This window comes from Schistocerca nitens, chromosome 1, assembly GCF_023898315.1.
Source record: "Schistocerca nitens isolate TAMUIC-IGC-003100 chromosome 1, iqSchNite1.1, whole genome shotgun sequence".
Classification (NCBI taxonomy): domain Eukaryota; kingdom Metazoa; phylum Arthropoda; class Insecta; order Orthoptera; family Acrididae; genus Schistocerca; species Schistocerca nitens.
In genome coordinates this window covers 479500228-479522853 of record NC_064614.1, presented here as the reverse complement: position 1 = coordinate 479522853, position 22626 = coordinate 479500228, and the positions used below count along the sequence as shown (strand labels likewise).

Genomic DNA, 22626 nt, shown 5'->3' with positions numbered 1-22626 from the left:
AAGATTCTGATGTTACTCAACATTAGATGACCACGAGTTAGATCTGTATAAATTCCTTACAATTTGGATATTTTCTTTGACAACCATCGCCAGAAGACCTTGAGTCTTCTTTTCTTTGTATAAATTCATTACTTTTGAACTTTTCTGCATCAACCCCTGTCAGAAGACTACGAGTCAACTAGTCTACACTGTTTTTGTGCAACTTCAACCTTTCTTTGGACCATCGCTGACCGTCGATCTATGAAGACATCAAGTCTACTTAGCATTGCATCTAGCCAAATTTCTAGAAAATGGTAATGGTCTGAAGCATGACCATTTCAAAATTCATCCTTCGCAAATTTATGACATGAAATCATTGAAATCGGCTATAACAAGTGAAATCTTTAACTAACCAAGTTGATGTGAAATATCTGATTTGTAAATCATTGTACTTTTATGAAAAATTATAATCTTTTGAAGTTATCATTCATCTATTGATCCGTGTACTGGTTGTAAAGATACAAATACTCTAAGATTGAATTTGAATTCTATTTTACTGAAATACCTACCCATTGTACCATGGCATATACCCTAATGTTGGCCGAAGACTTGAAGGTATTCAGTGTTTTGTATACCTTCAAGCCTTAAAGGGGTAATGTATTATTACTTTTTATTTCATCCCATTTTGTATGTGTGAACTGTTTACGAACTAATTCTGTAAATGATGCACCTGTGCTCTTACATTAAGTAAGTATCAACATATAAAACCTCATATCTAATCGCTGGACTAATTTTGTTCATCTGACATTTATACTTCAGATGTTTTATTATCTCTTGTGAGTTTTGTCTTTTGCTGTCTTGCTCTGCAGATGCCATTCAGCTGTGTTCACTGTAAAGATTATTACATAAATCATAATTAGGATTTTCAAACAATGGAAAATCCAGGATGACACGTAACAATATTATGAAAAGGAAAGTAGCTACTCACCATACAGCGGGGATACTGAGTCGCAGGTGGCTTCAGTTGCCAGAGACTGCAACCGTGTGTGTGTGTGTGTGTGTGTGTGTGTGTGTGTGTGAGAGAGAGAGAGAGAGAGAGAGAGAGAGAGAGAGATAGAGAGATATCTATTTTTGACGAAGGCCATACTGGCCGAAAGCTTATTTGTGACAGTCCTTTTTTTTTTGTGCCTATCTGCAACTCAGCATCTCCACTATATGGTGAGCAGCAAATTTCCTTTTCATAGTATAATTTGGAGGAATCACGAGTGGAACAGATGTATCAATGGCACTTTGCTGGTAGATGTTAGTGACCAAACACTTTTCGTGCTCAGTCATTGTGCCTTACGCTGTACATTCCTGAGATATTTGGTATGATCATTTTATGTGCACTTTGAAGGATTTTCACACAAGCTATGCAAAGAATGATTCGGTCATTCATCTACTAACAATGACATCATTGTGCAGTCTACATCAGTCAGACATAGGCCCCACGAACATTTAGAAGTTTCTGATGGTGATCAATTTCCCTTATACGCTGCATTCTCAACTTCACACCAAACTCGGTATGAAGCATTAGTTGTATTAGTGCATTGAGCTATACGTATTGCGGATGACAATATGCACAACCATCATCTGGTGACACATAATTTCTTTTTTTGAATTTATATTAAATCATTGAAATTACTGTTTTCGAATCTATTTAAGAGTAGTAACATGCCAATAATCGTGGGACCGGTAAATATGATGAAGCATATAACAGAATTTTTAGCCAATTAATATCAGTAATCAGTTAACACAAATGGAAAGAAGATGAATTTTACATTTTTGCAAGGAACTCAACTGCATCACTAACACTGACCACTTGTTTAGAATAAATTCTGCTGACATATGAACTGCAGTTCACAGGACTTTCAGATAGCAGTTCAGGCATTTGGCTGAACAAAGGGCACCTATAGTTTCAAATATAAACTGCTGATTTAATGGAACTGCTCTATTCAGATAATTGCCCAGCATTTTAACATCCACACTGCTGCATGCTGTTCCTCAATGCAGAAAGGGTGCACACATCTGTGCCATGTGACATCATCTATTCTTTGTTCCAGCAAGCAAGAAGGAGTTGTGCACGAACCCCTTCAATCTTGTTCTATCCACTGAAAGTTGTTGGCTTATGAAATAATTAATATTTGGGCATCTTTTGTCAATGCATTCATGCATCTGTTCTCTCAAATGTCATGAGGCCTTCCAACAGGTGTTTTGCATGGTATAGTTCTTTCAAAACATTCTATCAGTATTCTCAAAGCAGGAATGACTAGGAGAGAAAACAAGCTGTAGAAACGTGGGTGAGTATGGGAAAGGTAGATGCTATCTTTAAGAAAAAAGACAAATAATTGCATGAATATTAAGAGCTTATATGGCAAGCTAGCACTTAGCAAAGAAGGGAAGGCTAAATGGGGGAACAAATATACATGTCCCAGGAGGAGTGGTTAAAATTCATAGATATCATATAAATATTTGTCGATATGACAGGAATGACCATTTGGAGCAAAAGAGCCTAGCAAATGTGGGCTCTAAAATGCACACCTTAAGAGCTACAGGCACTACTTCATCTTCATTATTGTGAAACAGTTCTCTTCTGAGGTGAGCTCTTTACTTTCCGTATTTTGTTAGGCGGCAGTATGGACCAAAACAGGTAAAAATATCCTGTAAACATGGGCTCTAAAGTGCATACCTCAAGAGCTATGAGCACTTGCTCATCTTTGCTACAGTGAAATACATCTCTTCTACTGAACAGATGCTCATAGCTCTTAAGGTACGCATTTCAGAACCCATGTTTACTACAGAATTTTTTCTTGTTTTGGTCCATTCTATCACCCCCCAAAATATGGAAAGCAGAGTCCATGTTAGCTAGCTTTTTTTTTATTTGAATGATCATTACTGTCATATCCCTGACTATTGATCATTTCTCTTGGGACACTATCAATAGAGGTTATATGTAAGGGAAACAAACTGGAGGGAAATATTTACAAAGATACGAGGAAGCAGGTGAAGGTAAGATTGGAGATATGATACTGCGAGAAGGTGTTGACAGAACACTGAAAGACCTAAGTCTTAAACAAGGTTCCTGGAATAGACAACATTCTCTAAGATTTATTTAGATACTTGGGAGAGCCAGCCACAAAAAAACTTTTCCACCTGGTTTCCAATGTTTATGTCACAGGTGAAATACTCTCAGACTTGAAGAAGGGTGTAATAATTCCAGTTTCAAAGAAGGCATGTTCTGACAAGTTTGAGTACTACTGAACAATCAGTTTGATGAGTCATGGCTGTCAAAATACTGACATGAATTATTTACAGAACAATGGAGAAACTGGTAGAAGACAACCTTAGGGAAGATCAGTTTGGGAACACGTGAGGCAATACTGATTCTATAACTGATTTTAGATGATAGGCTAACGAAAGGCAAACCTATGTTTACAGGATTTGTAGACTTAGAGAAAGCTTTTGACACTGTTGACTGGAATTGACTTTGAAATTATGAAGGTGGCAGGGGTAAAATACAGGGAGTGAAAACTTAATTACAACTTGTACAGAAACCAAATGGCAGTTATAAGAGTCGAGGGGTAGGAAAGTAAAGGAATGGTTGAGAAGGGAATGAGACATAGTTGTTGCCTATCTGCAATGATTTTCAATACATTGAACAAGTAGTAAAGGAAACCAAGGATAAATTTGGAAAAGGAATTAGAGTTCAGGGAGAAGAAATAAAAATTCTGAATTTTAATTCTGTCAATGGAAGACTTGAAAGAGGAGCCGAAAGCAATGGATCGTTTCTTGAAAAGAGTTTACAAGGTGAACATCAAGGTTAAAACAATCGTAACGGAATGTACCTGATTCGAATCAGCCAATAATTTGAGAAATTAGATTAGGAAGTGAAGACAATGAAAACAGTAGATGAGTTTTGATATTTGGGCAGCAAAATGAGTGACAATGGCTGAAGAAGACAGGATATAAAATGCTGTCTTGCAACAGTAAGAAAAATATTTCTGATAAAGAGAAATTGGTTGACATTGAATATAAATTTAAATGTTAGGATATCTTTTCAGAAGGTAATTGTCTGAAGTGTAGTCTTGTACAAAACCGAGAAGTGGACGACAAACAGTTCAGATTAAAAGAAAATAATAGGAGATTTTGGAATATGGTGCTACAGGAGAATGATGAAGATTACATCCACAGATAATATAATTAATGAACAGTTTCTGAATAAAGTTGAGAAGAAAAGAAATTTGTGGCACAAATTGATTAAAAGAAGTGGTCAGTTGATAGAATACATTCTGAGGCACCATGGAACTGTCAGTTTGGTAACAGAGGGAAGTATGGGGATACAAATTGTAGAGGGAGACCAAGGGATGAATATGGTAAGCAGGTTCTGATGGATATTGGTTGTTACTCATCACACAGAGATGGTACTGAGTTGCGCACAGGCACAATGAAAAATGACTGCTAATATATATTAAATCCTGGACTTCCCATTATTGGATATAGGTTTCAGTAGTTATGTGGAGATGAAGAGGCTTGCACATGCCAGACTAGTGAAGAGCTGGATCAGACCAACTTTGGACTTAAAGACCACAAAAGTAACATTTTTGAATAACTTCTCACTAAAGGAAAGAGCATTTATTGTGAAAAATAAAGTATTTAGAATTATGCTGTTTCCAAAATAGTATATTTTGTAGGCATCTGTTCATGCAGTTGGGGATGGCTTATTGACAACAAATCTCAAGTCAGAAAGTAAAACAGAGATTGGAAGGAAAAAGTGATCTGTACTATAATCTAGTAATCTAACTTTGAACATAAATTATAAAACTCTTTAAAAATCTAATCTACATAATGGCATAAACAGACAGACAGGCGGTAACAATATTTTCAAACACAGATTTAAGTTGTTTTTCCTGAACAACTTGTTCAATATATGCGCAAAAACGATTTGTTGCCAATTCAGTTTGTGACTGACTACTTACTTCTATTGAAAACCCCCCCCCCCCCCTCTCTCTCTCTCTCTCTCTCTCTCTCTCTCTCTCTCTCTGTGTGTGTGTGTGTGTGTGTGTGTGTGTGTGTGTGTGTGTGTGTGTGTGTGCTCACATGTGTGAACAGTGTGCAGCTTTTTTTCTATTGGCCTATTCCACATCATGACATTTGTCATAAATATTAAATGAGGGAACCATAAGAAAATGTAGCCATCTTAAAAATGAACCACAAACATGGAATTTTGGGTAAAATATGAATATTTATAAAACTATTAGAATAATTTTCATGAGGCATACCTTTTAAAATGTATAATTAAGACTGGAGGTAGATACAAAATGTCAAATTTTTTCACGGCATCACGTTTCTCCTTGCAAGCAGGGCACGTCCAGCCAGTGATTCGTTCACCTGCTAAGTACAGTTTCAGGCAGTCCTAGAACACATAGGACCTGTTACTGAGAACCAACAGGACTGATAATGTATTACAAGGCTTTTATAATTTTTCATCGACAGCCTCAGTCATTTACATAAACAAATGAAATGTTCAGAATAAACAACAGCATACAGTTTCTTTCTTGGAATTAAGGTGCTGTAATATTTCCATAACAAATATTAATTATTTTTATTCTATAATATTTGTTAGTTACATGTAACTGTATATATTACTGCACTTAAACAGAACTACAGGTTACAGGTCACAGAAAATAATCGTTACCCTACAAAATATAAATACTGCCAGTGTGCTACACAAAATACTGTGTCTTTTCTTTTTACGTATTAGTTAAAGTTTCGGTGTTGCAATAGATTTTCATATAGTTGCAGTTTTGTCCAAAATATAAGTTGACATACATAAAACAGTTGTTTAACACCAAAAGAATTGTGGAGACAATGTTTTGAGTACCACTGCCGAGACATTTAGACACTGTTAATGTTATAAGCTATTTATATAGTAGAGTTATATAAATAACACAAAATGATAATGAATATTTTACTTTATTTACTTGCTACTATATTACTATCAAAACGAAACCTATTTTGGTGATTCAAAATTAGATAATAATGTACACATCTCCCCCCCCCCCCCCCCCGCCCCTTTAAGGCTGTCCACGAAATACAACCAATTTCTCGGATGTATATTAAATTTTTAAGTAAGTTTTTATTTCAAGTTGCTTTTTCCAGTACTACTACTACTACTACTACTACCCCTGCTGCTGCTGCTGCTGCTAATAACATACTACTACTGGGTGAGCCTTAAATAACACATACAGAGACTTGTTAATGTATTTATTTTTGTTCAAATTTGTATCACCATCAAGCTTCAAAACAGTATTACTTACATCAAGCGAGCAGTTGTTATTATGTGGCAATGGAAGTGTCAAATTGGAAAATGTCTCATATGTTACTGATTCTTTGTCACATCTGAGGCACTTGACAGTTGATTTTTGCTGTCCATAAAACAGATCAACAATGAACGACTTGTTTTTCCTCTTAAACTCTATAAAATGCTTGCTTGCCTCATTCAAGACACTTTGGCTCTCATTTATTCGGGAATCACGTTTCTGAAAGAAAAGACACATCAAAGTAATATGCAAACATATCATAAACAACAAATGTATAAAAGAAGACTATTAATTCTCCCATTACAGTAAATAATGAACACTTTGAGGCCCACATTCTTTTCTTCTTGTACATCTCTTCCTAAATTGCAAAATGTGCTGAGTGACACTATTTTCATACCATGGCAACACAAAAACAGATCAAAGATTTCAGCAATGTAAAGAACCTTAAAACAGGATGTAATCTGGAATGGCATTAGTGACTACCTCAAAATATATTGAGGCAATGATCAACGGTGTTCCTATACTGTTCCCACAGGAAATTTTAAGTTGACTTTGCCATGTATTATTGCACCTTGTGTACAATTCTGCTGATGAGTGTTTCAAAGTAGTGCAATAAATTTATGTTGTTGGAGAATGATAATTTTATTACAGTTGAAAGAAATGAGGAGCATTTTTCCAAAACGCAATAAACACAAAAAAGTACATTTTTGAGGAAACACTTTTTTAAATATCTACTAATAAACAAGATAATTTTAACACAGACTTTTTACGCTTGATTCCAACTGTGTGTTTGACTTTTATTCTTATTGTTTATTTCAGAATAGAGTGAGAAAATTTCCTAGTTTTTCCAAAAGTCAATAAATGAAAAGATGAAAGTTTGAAGTTTTGTTGATATAAACATTCAAATTGATTTTTCCATTTTTTAATATTTAACATTAATTACAAAGACAGCTTCTTTATAGTTCATTTTGGACAGAAATACAATAATGCGCAACAACATAAGACTTTAATATTATACATTTCTACAAATGTTTGATAAACAAAAGTGTAAAATAAGAAACACTGCTGAAATACAACACAAAATACTGCTACAACATTACTAAACTGGAACTCTATTGATCCTTTCAACAATGTCCTTATAAAACTCTTCTGCTCTTTCTGGTACATTAAAATGCCTGATAAGTTTTAAGACATTCTTTTTCTTTTCCTTGCTGACTGTGATATTATTTTCCAATAAGGCTGCTTTCCTCTCTTCTAGGCTGTTTCTGGATTTCCGTACCTCAACCTCTAAAGGACAAAACAATACATTCGTCTCAGACGTTTCAAAAGCTTTCACTCACTGAGCAATCATTCTGAAAAGCTCCTTAGGTCACACAGCTTTTAATGGATTGGATTTGAGAGCATTTGCTTCCCAATCTTTATTTAATATCTTGACAATGCCATCTTGTTCCATCACTTTACAGTATTCATTCGGTGAAAGAATATCTTCCTTTTACTGGTAGTCTTTATCCAATCTACCAAACACACTGTCAGAATTATTGCTGTGACTGCGAATAGAGAAATAACGTATCAGCTAATTAAATTTTCTGCATTCTTCTTCTTCTTCTTCTTCTTCTTCTGTCATGCATTAGGCCTTCCCTCAGCCTGTTGCAGCTACACCTGGCCATCATTTTTAGGTCTTCCAGTGCATCTTTTACCTTGCAGAAAGCTGGACAGAAAACCATACGACGAACTGTGTCCACATACCGTTTTTTTTTTTTTTTTTCAATTTGACTGGTCTCAAAATAAATGCATTTCATTAGACCATTTCCTGGTTTGGATGCCTTAAGACTGCTGACAAGTCCAATGGCACGGGGGCTACTTGACCGCATCCTTTCGGTCTTTCTGTTTCAGACCAAGTATAAAACCAATTCTTTCCTTTGTCTGTACTTGGGAATGAATCAGAATGTACAAATCGTTTAGCCAAACGTGTCTTGAATATAATACTTCACCAACGGTGAGCTTTGGTGTTGTCCGATTCTGTTGTATATGAATAAATACTTTAACCACATTTGGATTTTCCTTCTTCATTATTGCAAAGAACTTTTTTGCACAGAATGAAACCTGTGGTTTGTTATTAATAGATTATTTTTCTCCAGATCTGTTCCTTTTGAGAGTCTGCCTTTGGACACCCCTGATGTTCCTCAAAAGGTCGTGCCACATACAAGTACTGTCTGGCCATTTTTCTTACTTATGCTGTACTTTATTTCAATAATATTTTTTCTTTATGTTTCATTCGTGTTGTACATTCTCCCTGATAAATCTGGCTTGAACTAGGCAATAATCAGGAGTTAATGTTGTTGTGTAAACCACTAATTTATTTATATTGTTAGTTCTGGCAGCAAGTGCTTGCCTACAGTTTTTTATCGCAGAAAACTCTCTGACATTACCATTGAAAATTATGTCCTACACTGTCAGTCTCCATTCAAGTCTCTCAGAAGCAAAGTACAGTTTGTGTTTATTGGCTTTTGCTTTAACTGGCAGAGAGCAAGCATCAAGTTTTGCAAAAACTCTTAGGTCTCAACACCCTATAACAACATAAAATACTGGCTTTCGACAAAACCATTTCAACAGGCCATGCATCATAAAAAGCTTGATTTGTAAATTTAAAAAATCTAAATTTTGAACAACTGAGCATTTACTGACTTTTTGAAAAACTGCTCCTAAAATGCCTGTGTTCTTGTTTGAAGAATGTGTGTGACATTTGTCTACTGGAGCCTTAAAATACTCAGGATACCATTCAATGCAAACTACATATTCACACCATTAACAGAATGACACCGAGAAATATATTAAAATCATTCACAAAAAGCTTTTATTCCCTCAATTTAAAATAGATTCATGTGCATTGACATGTAGGGGCAATACAAAAGAGACAACCATTGTTATGTTTAAGATTTGTTTATGGGTAAGTCATACGGTGATTGAAAGATAAAAGTTTCTATTAAACAATGGAAACTCCAGGTTGGAACATCAACAAGGTAGATTATCACTCACTCACACTGACTAGCAGACAGACAACAAAAAGCGTTATATATTTAGCTTTCAGCAAAAGTCTTCTTCAGAAAGTAAACACACCCATATTCACACAAGGAAGCACATCTCAGGCACACATGACCAGTCTCACCTGCCGGAGGTGGACAAGAGCTGTTAGTGTAACAGTCTTTTCACTGTGTGTGTCTGCAACTCAACACTTCATCTGAAAGGTTATAAGCAGTCCAGCTTGTCTCCTTCCATTAATAGGCTAACACTATCTGCTCCTTGTTATGACAGGAGATACGCGCGTCATACTATTCTCATAACTTTTTTTTTTTTTTTACCCTGATTACCGAACTTGATTCTGAGTGCTGTATTTCATAAAAAGTGCAGGTGTTGTCTGAAGTTATGTCAGTTTCGACAAAGGGATTCGTGGGAACCTTGTAGTTTGTTTCCCCAGGAGTTGCGGAATGGCTGAGGTGCACAATTCTGCGAATAACAGTGCAGTCCACTTGCCACTCAGAGGATTAAGTCCCTCATTTACACTGTTGGTGGAGACAGCAGAGTGAGACTTGTGGGACTCCCTGTCACTGAAAGGAGGACAGGATTTGTGGTGTTGTGGCATACAGTACTGTCTGTGCCCAGCTAGCTGGCACACAACCTATTAACACCTGGAAAGAACTCACTGTTTCTGAAGAGGCCAGGCCTGTTCCTCCTACATTGGTACGATGATGAGTGGCAATGCAACCTTTTGCCAAAACAGTTTCTATTAACGATTTGTTACATTTGCACCAAAGTGGAGAAATTTTTCTCTCTTCAGATGCATTTAAAATAGTTTTAATGGAAGTGATTCATAACTGAATTTACATGACTACACTGTCCAAACAAAATCTTATGACTAAATTATTTTCTCATTGGTTACAAATCAGAATTCCATCAGTGAATACAAGTACACTTGCAAATGCAACTATATAGTGTGACGGTATTACACAGTCCAGTCACATTAATGTGATCACCACCTATGTTCGACATCTGTGTACAATAACCACTCACAGATGGCAGGTGGCACCACTAGCAGTGTATGGTATATGAAGTGTGTTGGGGGATGTGGAAAACAGTGCAGTTGTTGTCGTAATGTGGAAATGCAACAATTTATCTAATGTCCAAAAGAGTTTATCACTGGCAAGGATGGAAGTATTTCAGAAATGGCTAAGTTTGTAAAATGTTCATGTACCACAGTGGTTAAAGTATAGTGTGGATGGCAAAATGGCGCAATCCAAAACCGGCGCTAAGGCAACTGTGGTACACCACAGGCAATTGATGGTGGATGAACGATGGCTGCGAAGATGTGTACGGGAAAACAGGACTGTAATTGTCAAGCAATTGACCACCCAGATGATCCAAGTGCTTTTGAGTTGAAAAATTGAAGAAAAGTTTCGTTGCTAGATGCCTGCAGTAACAATGGCTCCATATAGGAACACTGAATATATTTATTAACCATTATAAAAAACTGAATCTATTAATCTACATCTACATCTACATTTATACTTCGCAAGCCACCAAATGGTGTGTGGCGGAGGGCACTTTACGTGCCACTGTCATTACCTCACATTCATGTTCCAGTTGCGTATGGTTCGCGGGAAGAACGACTGCTGGAAAGCCTCCATGCACACTCGAATCTCTCTAATTTTACATTCGTGATCTCCTCGGGAGGTATAAGTAGGGGGAAGCAATATATCCGATACCTCTTCCAATCATTTTGATTGAAAACAACAGAATATATACAAAGCTATTAGGTTGGTTGGTTGTTTCGGGGAAGGAGACCAGACAGCGAGGTCATCGGTCTCATCGGATTAGGGAAGGACGGGGAGGGAAGTCGGCCGTGCCCTTTGAAAGGAACCATCCCGGCATTTGCCTGGAGCGATTTAGGGAAATCACGGAAAACCTAAATCAGGATGGCCGGACGCGGGATTGAACCGTCGTCCTCCCGAATGCGAGTCCAGTGTCTAACCACTGCGCCACCTCGCTCGGTACAAAGCTGTTAATTGAATTGTTCACAGTGTTGCCACAAGCTGCTCAAAGCTAAATTCCCCAATTTCCAGAGACTGTTTTAGCATTTTTTCCCTGACAAATTTTGAGATGTGAAGGTTAAGTGAGTAGGTAAGCTGACCAAAACATGTAAGGACTTCTGTATGTCTGAATGTGTTATTAACTCTAATTTTGAATAAACAGCAAGTTATTGTCCCCTTTACAGGATTTATGATCTGAAGAGTAAGTAAATAGGAAAACTGTGCAAATAAGAGCCATTTTTAGCTGAAGGGTTTCTGTGTTTATTAACAAATTGGCTGAGCTTCAAATTAACTGCATATTTTTGTTCCTTCTCATATACACATGAACTTATCAGGCAAGTCAATGCGCCAGTTAGGACAAGAAACATAAAACAACATAACACTAAAGTTCCCAAAATAAAAATGACAGCACTGGGTATGCACAGTGACATTTTATCTGCCAAAAAATACTCAGCGTTTTGTCAAACAAACAATTAAAATCAATCAATGAAAACCAGTCAAAATTCCTTTGTGAGAGAAGTAATTTCTTCATTAAATCCATGCATTTAGAGACCCTCCTGGACAGTGTCCATGACATTTTGGCCTTCAATTGATAAACTTGCTGGGTGATTGACGTCTTCCATCTAGCGCTCTGGACTTCTTCATCTTCTTCACATTCTTCTGCTTTAAAGCCTCTCACTAGTGCAATAGTTCAGAATCATTCTCTTGCTTGTGTCAGTCTTGAAGACAATGACAGCTGATTTCAGGCTCTCATACACTTGAAGTATGGCTACAAATGACTTGGCTTCATGAGTGACTATCATACACCATTAACGAGAAAAATCTTGGTCTATGAAGGCTTGACCACGGCTTTGAATAAGAACCTTTTGAAGAAAGCTAAGCAAATGCTGACAGGTTGTAGTGATTCAAGAACTTCTGCATAAATTCTAGAACCACTCTGCCTTCTACCATCTCAAACACACAATATTTTAGATATGAGTGTGAGAAAGTGGAATCCTACCTACAGCATGTCACATGTTTGTGTGTGCAGGTTGGAAATGAGTTGCGAGCAGAATGGAGATGCAGCGGCCGAACTGCACCAACAAGTACTTGCCGATCAATCCATGGAAGTTTAGTGAAAGTGGACAGAAGAACCACAGAGTGTTTATGCTACTCCGTTCTAATTGTGTTTTGACCATTGTTATAGTAACGTGAAAAAAACTTTTGTCTTAGCGTTGCTGAAAGGAAGATATATATTAGGATCCATGTTGAGAATGGACATGGTTATTAAGCCAACCTTCTCTTATATGTAAATTAACTTTATTTCTGACGTTGTGACACTAACCCGTACTTATTTATGTGAAGAGTGGGATTTTGTAAAATGTCTGAAGTTCAAATATACATCATTGGTAGAATCAAATGAAACTTTGTACATCTACTTATTTTTATAAGCAGCAAAAGTCTTGAGAAATTCCTGTAACTAGTAACACACTTCGGAGAAGAAGAGAAGAAGAGAAAAAGAGTTTGCAGTGGCAGGCTAACCAGCAAGGAAGGTCGGCCGAACATCTCAAATAAGTCATCTCGTTAAAGAAGTGGAAGTTTGCATACATACTTCAACACTTTAAGTTGTCCAAACCATTAGAACATGGTGACCTGTGTGAAAGGATGGAAGAAAACAGGAATTTCGAGATGAAAACGAAAGGAAAAGTTATCATATGTTGCCAAAGCAACCGAGCATACTAAGCAGAAAATCTCAATGTGTTAGACCAAGAAGAAATATGCCTAGAACAGTCCGAATAAGAAGATTCAGTGCGGTGGGGAGTATACAGCTCTCCCACGTATCACGGGGACGCAGACACCAACATCCGAGACCACTGGCACCAGTTGCTGTTCACCGGTGCTGACCTGCTTACACATCCACTCATTTATGCAGCGAGAACTCTATGCTAGTTGAGTGTGAAACAAAACTTAATTACTGTAATAACAAGTGTGACCGATTACTGTAGAGTGAATCTTTACTGTGTATTTACTATAATTACAATTAGCATTAAATGCTTACAAGGTCTACAGCCTACAGGAGTATGGATAACATACAGCAAGCCAAGGCTATGAAAGTTAGCAAAAAGGACCTGACTGGTCTGAGTTAGTAAATCTGATCAAAACTTTAAATTCTAAATTAGATGCCCAGAGTGAAGCTTCAAATGCAACTCTAAGTAAAGAGCTAGGTTTAGTACATTCTAGTTTAAATGCTCAGAGTGAAGTTCTAAATAACCAGAGCGAAACCTTACATAATCAAGCAACCAATATAGTTTTGTTAAGTGCCAAAGTTGACTCACAGAGCAAAGAATTTAGTAATATATGCAAAGGCAGGGAGGCTTTAAAGAATGAATTTGACACCTTAAATAGTAAAGTAGAGGATTTGAAATTAGACTTAAAGAATGAATTAACTAATTCCTTGAACATTCATGTAAATCAACTGTTCACTAACTTTAGTCTGAAACAGAATGATAAATTTCGGGATTTTGAAAATGTGTACAATGTTAAATTCAATGCTGTAAAGCAAGGGTTGAGTACTTTGAGAGAGAGAGTGTCGATAAGCAAGATAACTTGATGCCAATTATCCAATCACAAATTACAGGTGTAAATACAAGAGTGGATAATGTGGAAAGGAACTTCAAAGAGAAATTACCGAACTCTGATATCATAAATATAAATAATTTGGAGGAACAGGTGGCAGAACTTATAGATCGGAAAGTTTCTGAGAAAGTAACATCTGTAAACGTATCTCCTATTCTATCTTCTGAACTTAGTGATACCAAGAAAGTTATAGATGACCTGTGGAGAGAATTCAAACTTATCCAGAATAAAGTAGACAAAGGGGCAACTTCACATAATGTAATATTAACTAGTGAAATAATGACTGATCTACAATGGGGGGGGCTAATTCCAGATTATCCAGGCAATTTCCTAAATTTAAGCCAGACGGGTATGTACATCCGACCCATTTTGTGGAAGGATTCAATCAAGCTTTGCCAAAGAATTGGCAAGATTCTAAAAAGATCAAATTTGCTGTGGGGTACCTACTAGGAGAGGCCTCAGAATGGGGAACCGTAAAATATCGAGACTTTTTCTTCTTGGGGAAACTTCCGAAAGAAATTTAAAGAAAAATATCGGTCTGCCAGTGCACAAGAAAAGGTAATATCAGATCCATAGGACAAGGGCGGACTCATAAATCCCCCAGGGATGTTAACATTCTGTGTTAACAGGCAGAGTGATGACCGTCGGATCCCGAGTTGTTTTCGGTGTTTCTTCCAAAATAGTTTTCCTGCACCGAATTCCTTTAAAATCTTAAACTAAAGTAGAAAACTATCCAGGTGAATCACAGAATAAGAAGGAAGTTGGTATTGACATGAAAATAAAATAAATGGAATATTATGTTTGTAGAAAATACAATAATGTGACTAGTTGAACAACTAATATACTGTAGTGTATAGGTTTTTTCTTCCCCCATGAACCATGGACCTTGCCGTTGGTGGGGAGGCTTGCGCGCCTCAGCGATACAGATGGCCGTACCGTAGGTGCAACCACAACGGAGGGGTATCTGTTGAGAGGCCAGACAAACATGTGGTTCCTGAAGAGGGGCTGCAGCCTTTTCAGTAGCTGCAGGGGCAACAGTCTGGATGATTGACTGATCTGGCCTTGTAACATTAACCAAAACGGCCTTGCTGTGCTGGTACTGCGAACGGCTGAAAGCAAGGGGAAACTACAGCCGTAATTTTTCCCAAGGGCATGCAGCTTTACTGTATGATTAAATGATGATGGCGTCCTCTTGGGTAAAATATTCCGGAGGTAAAATAGTCCCCCATTCGGATCTCCGGGCGGGGACTACTCAAGAGGATGTTGTTATCAGGAGAAAGAAAACTGGCATTCTACGGATCGGAGCGTGGAATGTCAGATCCCTTAATCGGGCAGGTAGGTTAGAAAATTTAAAAAGGGAAATGGATAGGTTAAAGTTAGATATAGTGGGAATTAGTGAAGTTCGGTGGCAGGAGGAACAAGACTTTTGGTCAGGTGATTACAGGGTTATAAATACAAAATCAAATAGGGGTAATGCAGGAGTAGGTTTAATAATGAATAAAAAAATAGGAGTGCGGGTTAGCTACTACAAACAGCATAGTGAACGCATTATTGTGGCCAAGATAGACACAAAGCCCATGCCTACTACAGTAGTACAAGTTTATATGCCAACTAGCTCTGCAGATGATGAAGAAATTGATGAAATGTATGACGAGTTAAAAGAAATTATTCAGGTAGTGAAGGGAGACGAAAATGTAATAGTCATGGGTGACTGGAATTCGTCAGTAGGAAACGGGAGAGAAGGAAACATAGTAGGTGAATGTGGATTGGGGGGAAGAAATGAAAGAGGAAGCCGCCGTGTAGAATTTTGCACAGAGCATAACTTAATCATAGCTAACACTTGGTTCAAGAATCATAAACGAAGGTTGTATACCTGGAAGAATCCTGGAGATACTAAAAGGTATCAGATAGATTATATAATGGTAAGACAGAGATTTAGGAACCAGGTTTTAAATTGTAAGACATTTCCGGGGGCAGATATGGATTCTGACCACAATCTATTGGTTATGAACTGCAGATTGAAACTGAAGAAACTGCAAAAAGGTGGGAATTTAAGGAGATGGGACCTGGACAAACTGAAAGAACCAGAGGTTGTACAGAGTTTCAGGGAGAGCATAAGGGAACAATTGACAGGAATGGGGGAAAGAAATACAGTAGAAGAAGAATGGGTAGCTCTGAGGGATGAAGTAGTGAAGGCAGCAGAGGATCAAGTAGGTAAAAAGACGAGGGCTAATAGAAATCCTAGGGTAACAGAAGAAATATTGAATTTAATTGATGAAAGGAGAAAATATAAAAATGCAGTAAATGAAGCAGGCAAAAAGGAATACAAATGTCTCAGAAATGAGATTGACAGGAAGTGCAAAATGGCTAAGCAGGGATGGCTAGAGGACAAATGTAAGGATGTAGAGGCTTGTCTCACTAGGGGTAAGATAGATACTGCCTACAGGAAAATTAAAGAGACCTTTGGAGAGAAGAGAACCACTTGTATGAATATCAAGAGCTCAGATGGCAACCCAGTTCTAAGCAAAGAAGGGAAGGCAGAAAGGTGGAAGGAGTATATAGAGGGTTTATACAAGGGTGATGTACTTGAGGACAGTATTATGGAAATGGAAGAGGATGTAGATGAAGATGAAATGGGAGATAAGATACTGCGTGAAGAGTTTGACAGAGCACTGAAAGGCCTGAGTCGAAACAAGGCCCCGGGAGTAGACAACATTCCATTAGAACTACTGATGGCCTTGGGAGAGCCAGTCATGACAAAACTCTACCATCTGGTGAGCAAGATGTATGAGACAGGCGAAATATCCACAGACTTCAAGAAGAATATAATAATTCCAATCCCAAAGAAAGCAGGTGTTGACAGATGTGAAAATTACCGAACTATCAGTTTAATAAGTCACAGCTGCAAAATACTAACGCGAATTCTTTACAGATGAATGGAAAAACTGGTAGAAGCGGACCTCGGGGAAGATCAGTTTGGATTCCGTAGAAATGTTGGAACACGTGAGGCAATACTAACCTTACGACTTATCTTAGAAGAAAGATTAAGAAAAGGCAAACCTACGTTTCTAGCATTTGTAGACTTAGAGAAAGCTTTTGACAACATTAACTGGAATACCCTCTTTCAAATTCTGAAGGTGGCAGGGGTAAAATACAAGGAGCGAAAGGCTATTTACAATTTGTACAGAAACCAGACGGCAGTTATAAGAGTCGAGGGGCATGAAAGGGAAGCAGTGGTTGGGAAAGGAGTGAGACAGGGTTGTAGCCTCTCCCCGATGTTATTCAATCTGTATATTGAGCAAGCAGTAAAGGAAACAAAAGAAAAATTCGGAGTAGGTATTAAAATTCATGGAGAAGAAGTAAAAACTTTGAGGTTCGCCGATGACATTGTAATTCTGTCAGAGACAGCAAAGGACTTGGAAGAGCAGTTGAACGGAATGGACAGTGTCTTGAAAGGAGGATATAAGATGAACATCAACAAAAGCAAAACGAGGATAATGGAATGTAGTCAAATTAAATCGGGTGATGCTGAGGGGATTAGATTAGGAAATGAGACACTTAAAGTAGTAAAGGAGTTTTGCTATTTAGGGAGTAAAATAACTGATGATGGTCGAAGTAGAGAGGATATAAAATGTAGACTGGCAATGGCAAGGAAATCGTTTCTGAAGAAGAGAAATTTGTTAACATCGAGTATAGATTTAAGTGTCAGGAAGTCGTTTCTGAAAGTATTTGTATGGAGTGTAGCCATGTATGGAAGTGAAACATGGACGATAACCAGTTTGGACAAGAAGAGAATAGAATCTTTCGAAATGTGGTGCTACAGAAGAATGTTGAAGATAAGGTGGGTAGATCACGTAACTAATGAGGAGGTATTGAATAGGATTGGGGAGAAGAGAAGTTTGTGGCACAACTTGACTAGAAGAAGGGATCGGTTGGTAGGCCATGTTTTGAGGCATCAAGGGATCACAAATTTAGCATTGGAGGGCAGCGTGGAGGGTAAAAATCGTAGAGGGAGACCAAGAGATCAATACACTAAGCAGATTCAGAAGGATGTAGGTTGCAGTAGGTACTGAGAGATGAAGAAGCTTGCACAGGATAGAGTAGCATGGAGAGCTGCATCAAACCAGTCTCAGGACTGAAGACCACAACAACAACATAGATTTTTTATTTTGTATGGAATACTTTATACCTTTTGTGAGATGTGGTATAGATGGGAGGGTTTGTATCAATTTTGAAAGGGGTGGTTACATAGATAAAAGCATGGTTTACGAGAACACATAAATCATGGCTAACACAAAACATACATCACACCTTTCAAACAACCGTCACAAACATGTGTGTCTGATTCTTCATAACTTGCCGTTTCCATTGGGTTGCTAAGATTTCCTTTGGGACCTCAAGGGTGAAGGTGGGGATGTCCATTCTGTAGAAGATGATTTAACACCAAACCACCTCTGGCGTCTCACTCAAGTACCTACGAAGAGGGGATCCTGGGGAAGAGGGGTGGGAAGGGTTTCCTGTCTTTGAGGCCATCTTCTTTCTCTTCTTCGATATTAGCAACCACATCTATTTTTTTACTTTCTTACTTCTCATTTGAGGACCTATCTATTTTTTCCCTCTTTCCATATTCACTAACTTCTATCGCTGAAGTCCTTCCTTGTTTCCATGGTTTCTAATAACCTATATCTCATCTTTAGATAAGAAGGCTGAAGAATCAGACTACATGAACACACATACGCATACACACAAGAATACCCTTATACACAAACTTTGAAATTACAGACTACAAACCTGTCATGATGTGAGAAACTGCCAAGTGTTGTAGGGGGAAAGATATGTGTACATCTGGAGATATGGACACATCATTTTTATGATGGTTCAATATCATTTTTTTAATTTTATATATACAAAGAGGGGTATATAAAGAAAGAATAATGGCAATGAACTCATGTGCAAAGAGAGAAAAGAGCATGTGAGTCTGTGGAATAACTATAAAGCAGTAATGAGCATGGGATAGGCAAGAAAGAGGCGTGAGCAAAGAAGGAGAATGTAAGCAAGAGTGGTATTGATTATGATAGTCATTTAAGAAAAGTCATTATAATAAATACTCTGGTAAAGTGATGAATAGTAGGATAGTGGGACTTGTATTATAGGTAGACATAGTATCTACTAAGAGTATAGAAGTTGAGAAGAAGAGGAGGACTCTAGGGAATAGATGATGTATTAAGAAGTGAAAGTGAAGTTTGAGACAGATTTGTATCTTAACCAGAAAATACTTGATTAGGTTATACATAGAAGTGCACACTAGGCTAATAAACAGTGAGGCCTACTCAGAAAAGATAAAGGGGGCGTACCCGGAATTTACTGAGTATACAGGGCAGGCGTACCTACGTGGAGATAGGATGACCTGTGGCCTAAAAAATAGGAATGTTTTATAAAGGGGTGTACCTACCCAACACTCAAGTAAGGTATACATACTGATCCTAGCAGAAGGGGGCAGTATTGTGATAGAAGTCACACATTTTATAGGAATTATCCTAGAAAGTATGAATTCTAAACAAAACTAGCATTATTACATTTCATGTAAATAAATAAGTGTCAAAAAGAATGCTTTCCTTTTTCCCAGAGTTCCTCCAAACTACGAAAAATAATAGAACTAGTACATACTAATGAAAAGGTAGTACAAAGAATAAGACTAGAAAATAGATTAATCAAGTGTCATAAACACCTAAAGTTTACGATTAGAAATAAGGAAAGAGTCCTCATGATTCCTAAATACTAGTCAATCTTACTAAATCACGAATGAACACTCAGGTCTTGATATCAAAGTAAAGTGAGAATAGAATAAAGATATACTCAGCTAAAGATTGTTCTAGAGAAAACAAAAACTTGTTATTGAAATGGAAGATGTATATATAAACCTATGTAAGAAATGTATACCGCTAAAATGTAAAATGTTATTACGTGCGATACTACGTACATAATGATTATGTATAAAATATCACGTGTTCGTGAGTGGGGAGGATATGTAGTATTCAAGAATTTCTGCACAAATTTTAGAACCACTCAGCCTTCTAGTTTTGAACACACGATATTTTAGATATGAGTGTGAGAAAGTGGAATCCTACCTATAGCAAGTCACATGTTCTTGTGTGCAGGTTGGAAATGAGTTGCGAGCAGAATTTAGATGCCGCGGTCGAACTGCACCAACAAGTACTTGTTGGTCGATCCACGGAAGTTTAGTGAAAGTGGACAGAACAACCTTGGAGCATTTATGCTACTCTGTTCTAATTGTGTTTTGACCATTGTTATAGTAACGTGGAGGGAGGGGGAAAAAAAACTTTTGTCTTAGCCTTGTTGAAGGGAAGATATATATTAGAATTAATGTTGAGAATGGACATGGTTATTAAGTCAACCTTCTCTTATATGTAAATTAACTTTATTTCTGATGTTTGGACACACGAGAGACTTACTAAACCGTATTTATTTATGTGAAGAGTGGGACCTTGTAAAATGTCTGAAGTTCAAATATACATCGTCAGTTGAATCAAATGAAACTTTGTATATCTACTTATTTTTATAAGTAGCAAAAGTCTTGAGAAATTCCTGTAACTAGTAACATACTTCAGAGAAGAAGAGAAAGAGAGTTGGCAGTGTCAGGCTAACCAGCAAGGAAGGTCGGCCAAACATCTCAAATAAGTCATCTCGTTAAAGAAGTGGAAGTTTACATACATACTTCAACACTTTATGTTGTCCAAACCATTAGAAAGTGGTATCACCATCCACTAAATCTCCTTATAAGTGATCAATTCTCGTCCTACTTCTATTATAGCTTGCGCAGGGATCTAAAAATTTTTGCTTACCAAGAAGTAGTGAGAATTCTTTCTCAACCTTATCACAGTCCTTATCTACCGTGTCTTCCTTCGCCGTCGGCGTTGTCGTGGTTACCGTGAGACACCGTTATACCAAGAGGAAAGGCGCGTCGATCTTAGAGCATGAGATATGATGACCTTAAGCCACTGACAACACACAACGGTCACGGTAGCACCTGATTCCAGAATAGCTGCAGCACTTAAGATCTACGAACTATCCCCTGTTGACCAGGTCCCCAAAACTTAACTCGTAACGAGATCCCTTCAAAGCAAATTGTCATAACGATCGTCTATAAAGGCTTCGTACAACGAGAAGAAATGTTACAGTTTATGGAATAATAACAGGTACTACCAAACTGTCTTGTCTCTTCTGCTTTATTTAACATAACTTTGTTCACAGTTTCATTTCACATTCACCACTCATTCACCGAAACCCTTTGATGAACAGTTTTGGTTACTTGACACCAACAGTCAATGATAATGATACAGTTTTTCTCGTTTTTTGTAAATTGAAGCCTGTTCTCCGTGATATAATAAAAAAAAAAAAAAACGGTCTCAATATCGCGTCCCTCGTGAGATGCGAATATACTTATTCCGGAATTTACCGCCCTGTAGGTGTACTCAATTTAATGACCACACTTCACTGTCCGCTATTTTACGTAACTGAATGTCCATTTTTTAGTCTGATTATACACTGTAGCTATTTAAAATTCGCCCCTATATTTTCCACAACGCACAATTAGCACATCGTTACTTGTTTTCTTTTTTTTCTTCTTCTAAGAGTAAACGGAAAAAAAAGACGCCGTATCATCGGCTTAGTCGATATAAAGCAAAACATCTTAATATGCCCAATTTTACCTCTTCTTATAGGATCGGCTACCTTACTCATTAATTTATTACATATTATTTCCAATAACGCTAAACAGGTATCGCCGTTATTTTTTTTAATTGTATTCGAAAGCATGTTACTACTATTATGACCGACCAAATCGTAACAAATCGCGCGGCGTGCGTTTTTAACGATAACTTTACACTATTCAAGTTCTGTTATAGCTGTCTTGACTCGTAATGTTACACGGCCCCCCAGACTGTGATGTCTTGAAGAGGGTTCCAGACAGAACAGGCTTTTTTTTGTGTACTGTGACAGGAGAGGGTATTTGTTTCGGCGAATACACTCACTCTCAGATTCACTCAACAAGTCAGTACATACATTCTACAATATTTAAGTTGAGTTAATGGGCCTAGACAAAATGCCCTTAACTAAATTCCACATTTGTTTATAGGTTGTCTTAGAAACACTTCGCACTAATCACTTCATATTCACACCACACTTTTTTTTTCCTTGGATGAAGCCCTCAGTTCTTCAACCAACTGTGCAAGGCAGGGATCACAGCCGGGTTCGACGATTGGCATCCCAGGCCAAAACCCTTATCAGGCCACTTGTTTAACCAGAAAGGATTTGGTCCTTTTCTTTTCCTCTTAATTCCACTTTTAAATCATCCATCCTCGCTGTTCGGTGAGAGGATAAATCGTATTTCAGCGTTGTCATTGTTGTTGATACCAAGAAGGTATCTCATGGAAATCGTCGGTACATTCTTCAATTTTCTTTGTAAGTTAGTATAAGTACGTATTTATCCATTGGTGCTTTTATTTAGTCCACTGAGTGTAGTCTTGGTATCATTCAGTGTTTCTTGAATCTATATTTTGCTCTTTATT

General features: G+C 37.5%; 1 protein-coding gene across 3 annotated transcripts in view; it reads right to left on the bottom strand.

Moving 5' to 3' along the window:
- The window catches only part of LOC126252129 (ubiquitin carboxyl-terminal hydrolase 8-like), a 247740-nt gene that overhangs the window by 16788 nt on the left and 208326 nt on the right, over nucleotides 1-22626 (bottom strand). For 2 of the 3 annotated variants that reach the window (XM_049952998.1, XM_049953013.1), the window contains 2 exons: nucleotides 6336-6557; nucleotides 5298-5431 (listed from right to left, as the gene is read on the bottom strand). In XM_049952998.1, coding sequence (XP_049808955.1) covers nucleotides 5298-5431; nucleotides 6336-6557 — 356 coding nt within the window. Of the gene's footprint in view, nucleotides 1-721; nucleotides 869-5297; nucleotides 5432-6335; nucleotides 6558-22626 lie in introns of those variants that run through there. The other variant, XM_049953005.1, reaches the window with a different exon arrangement.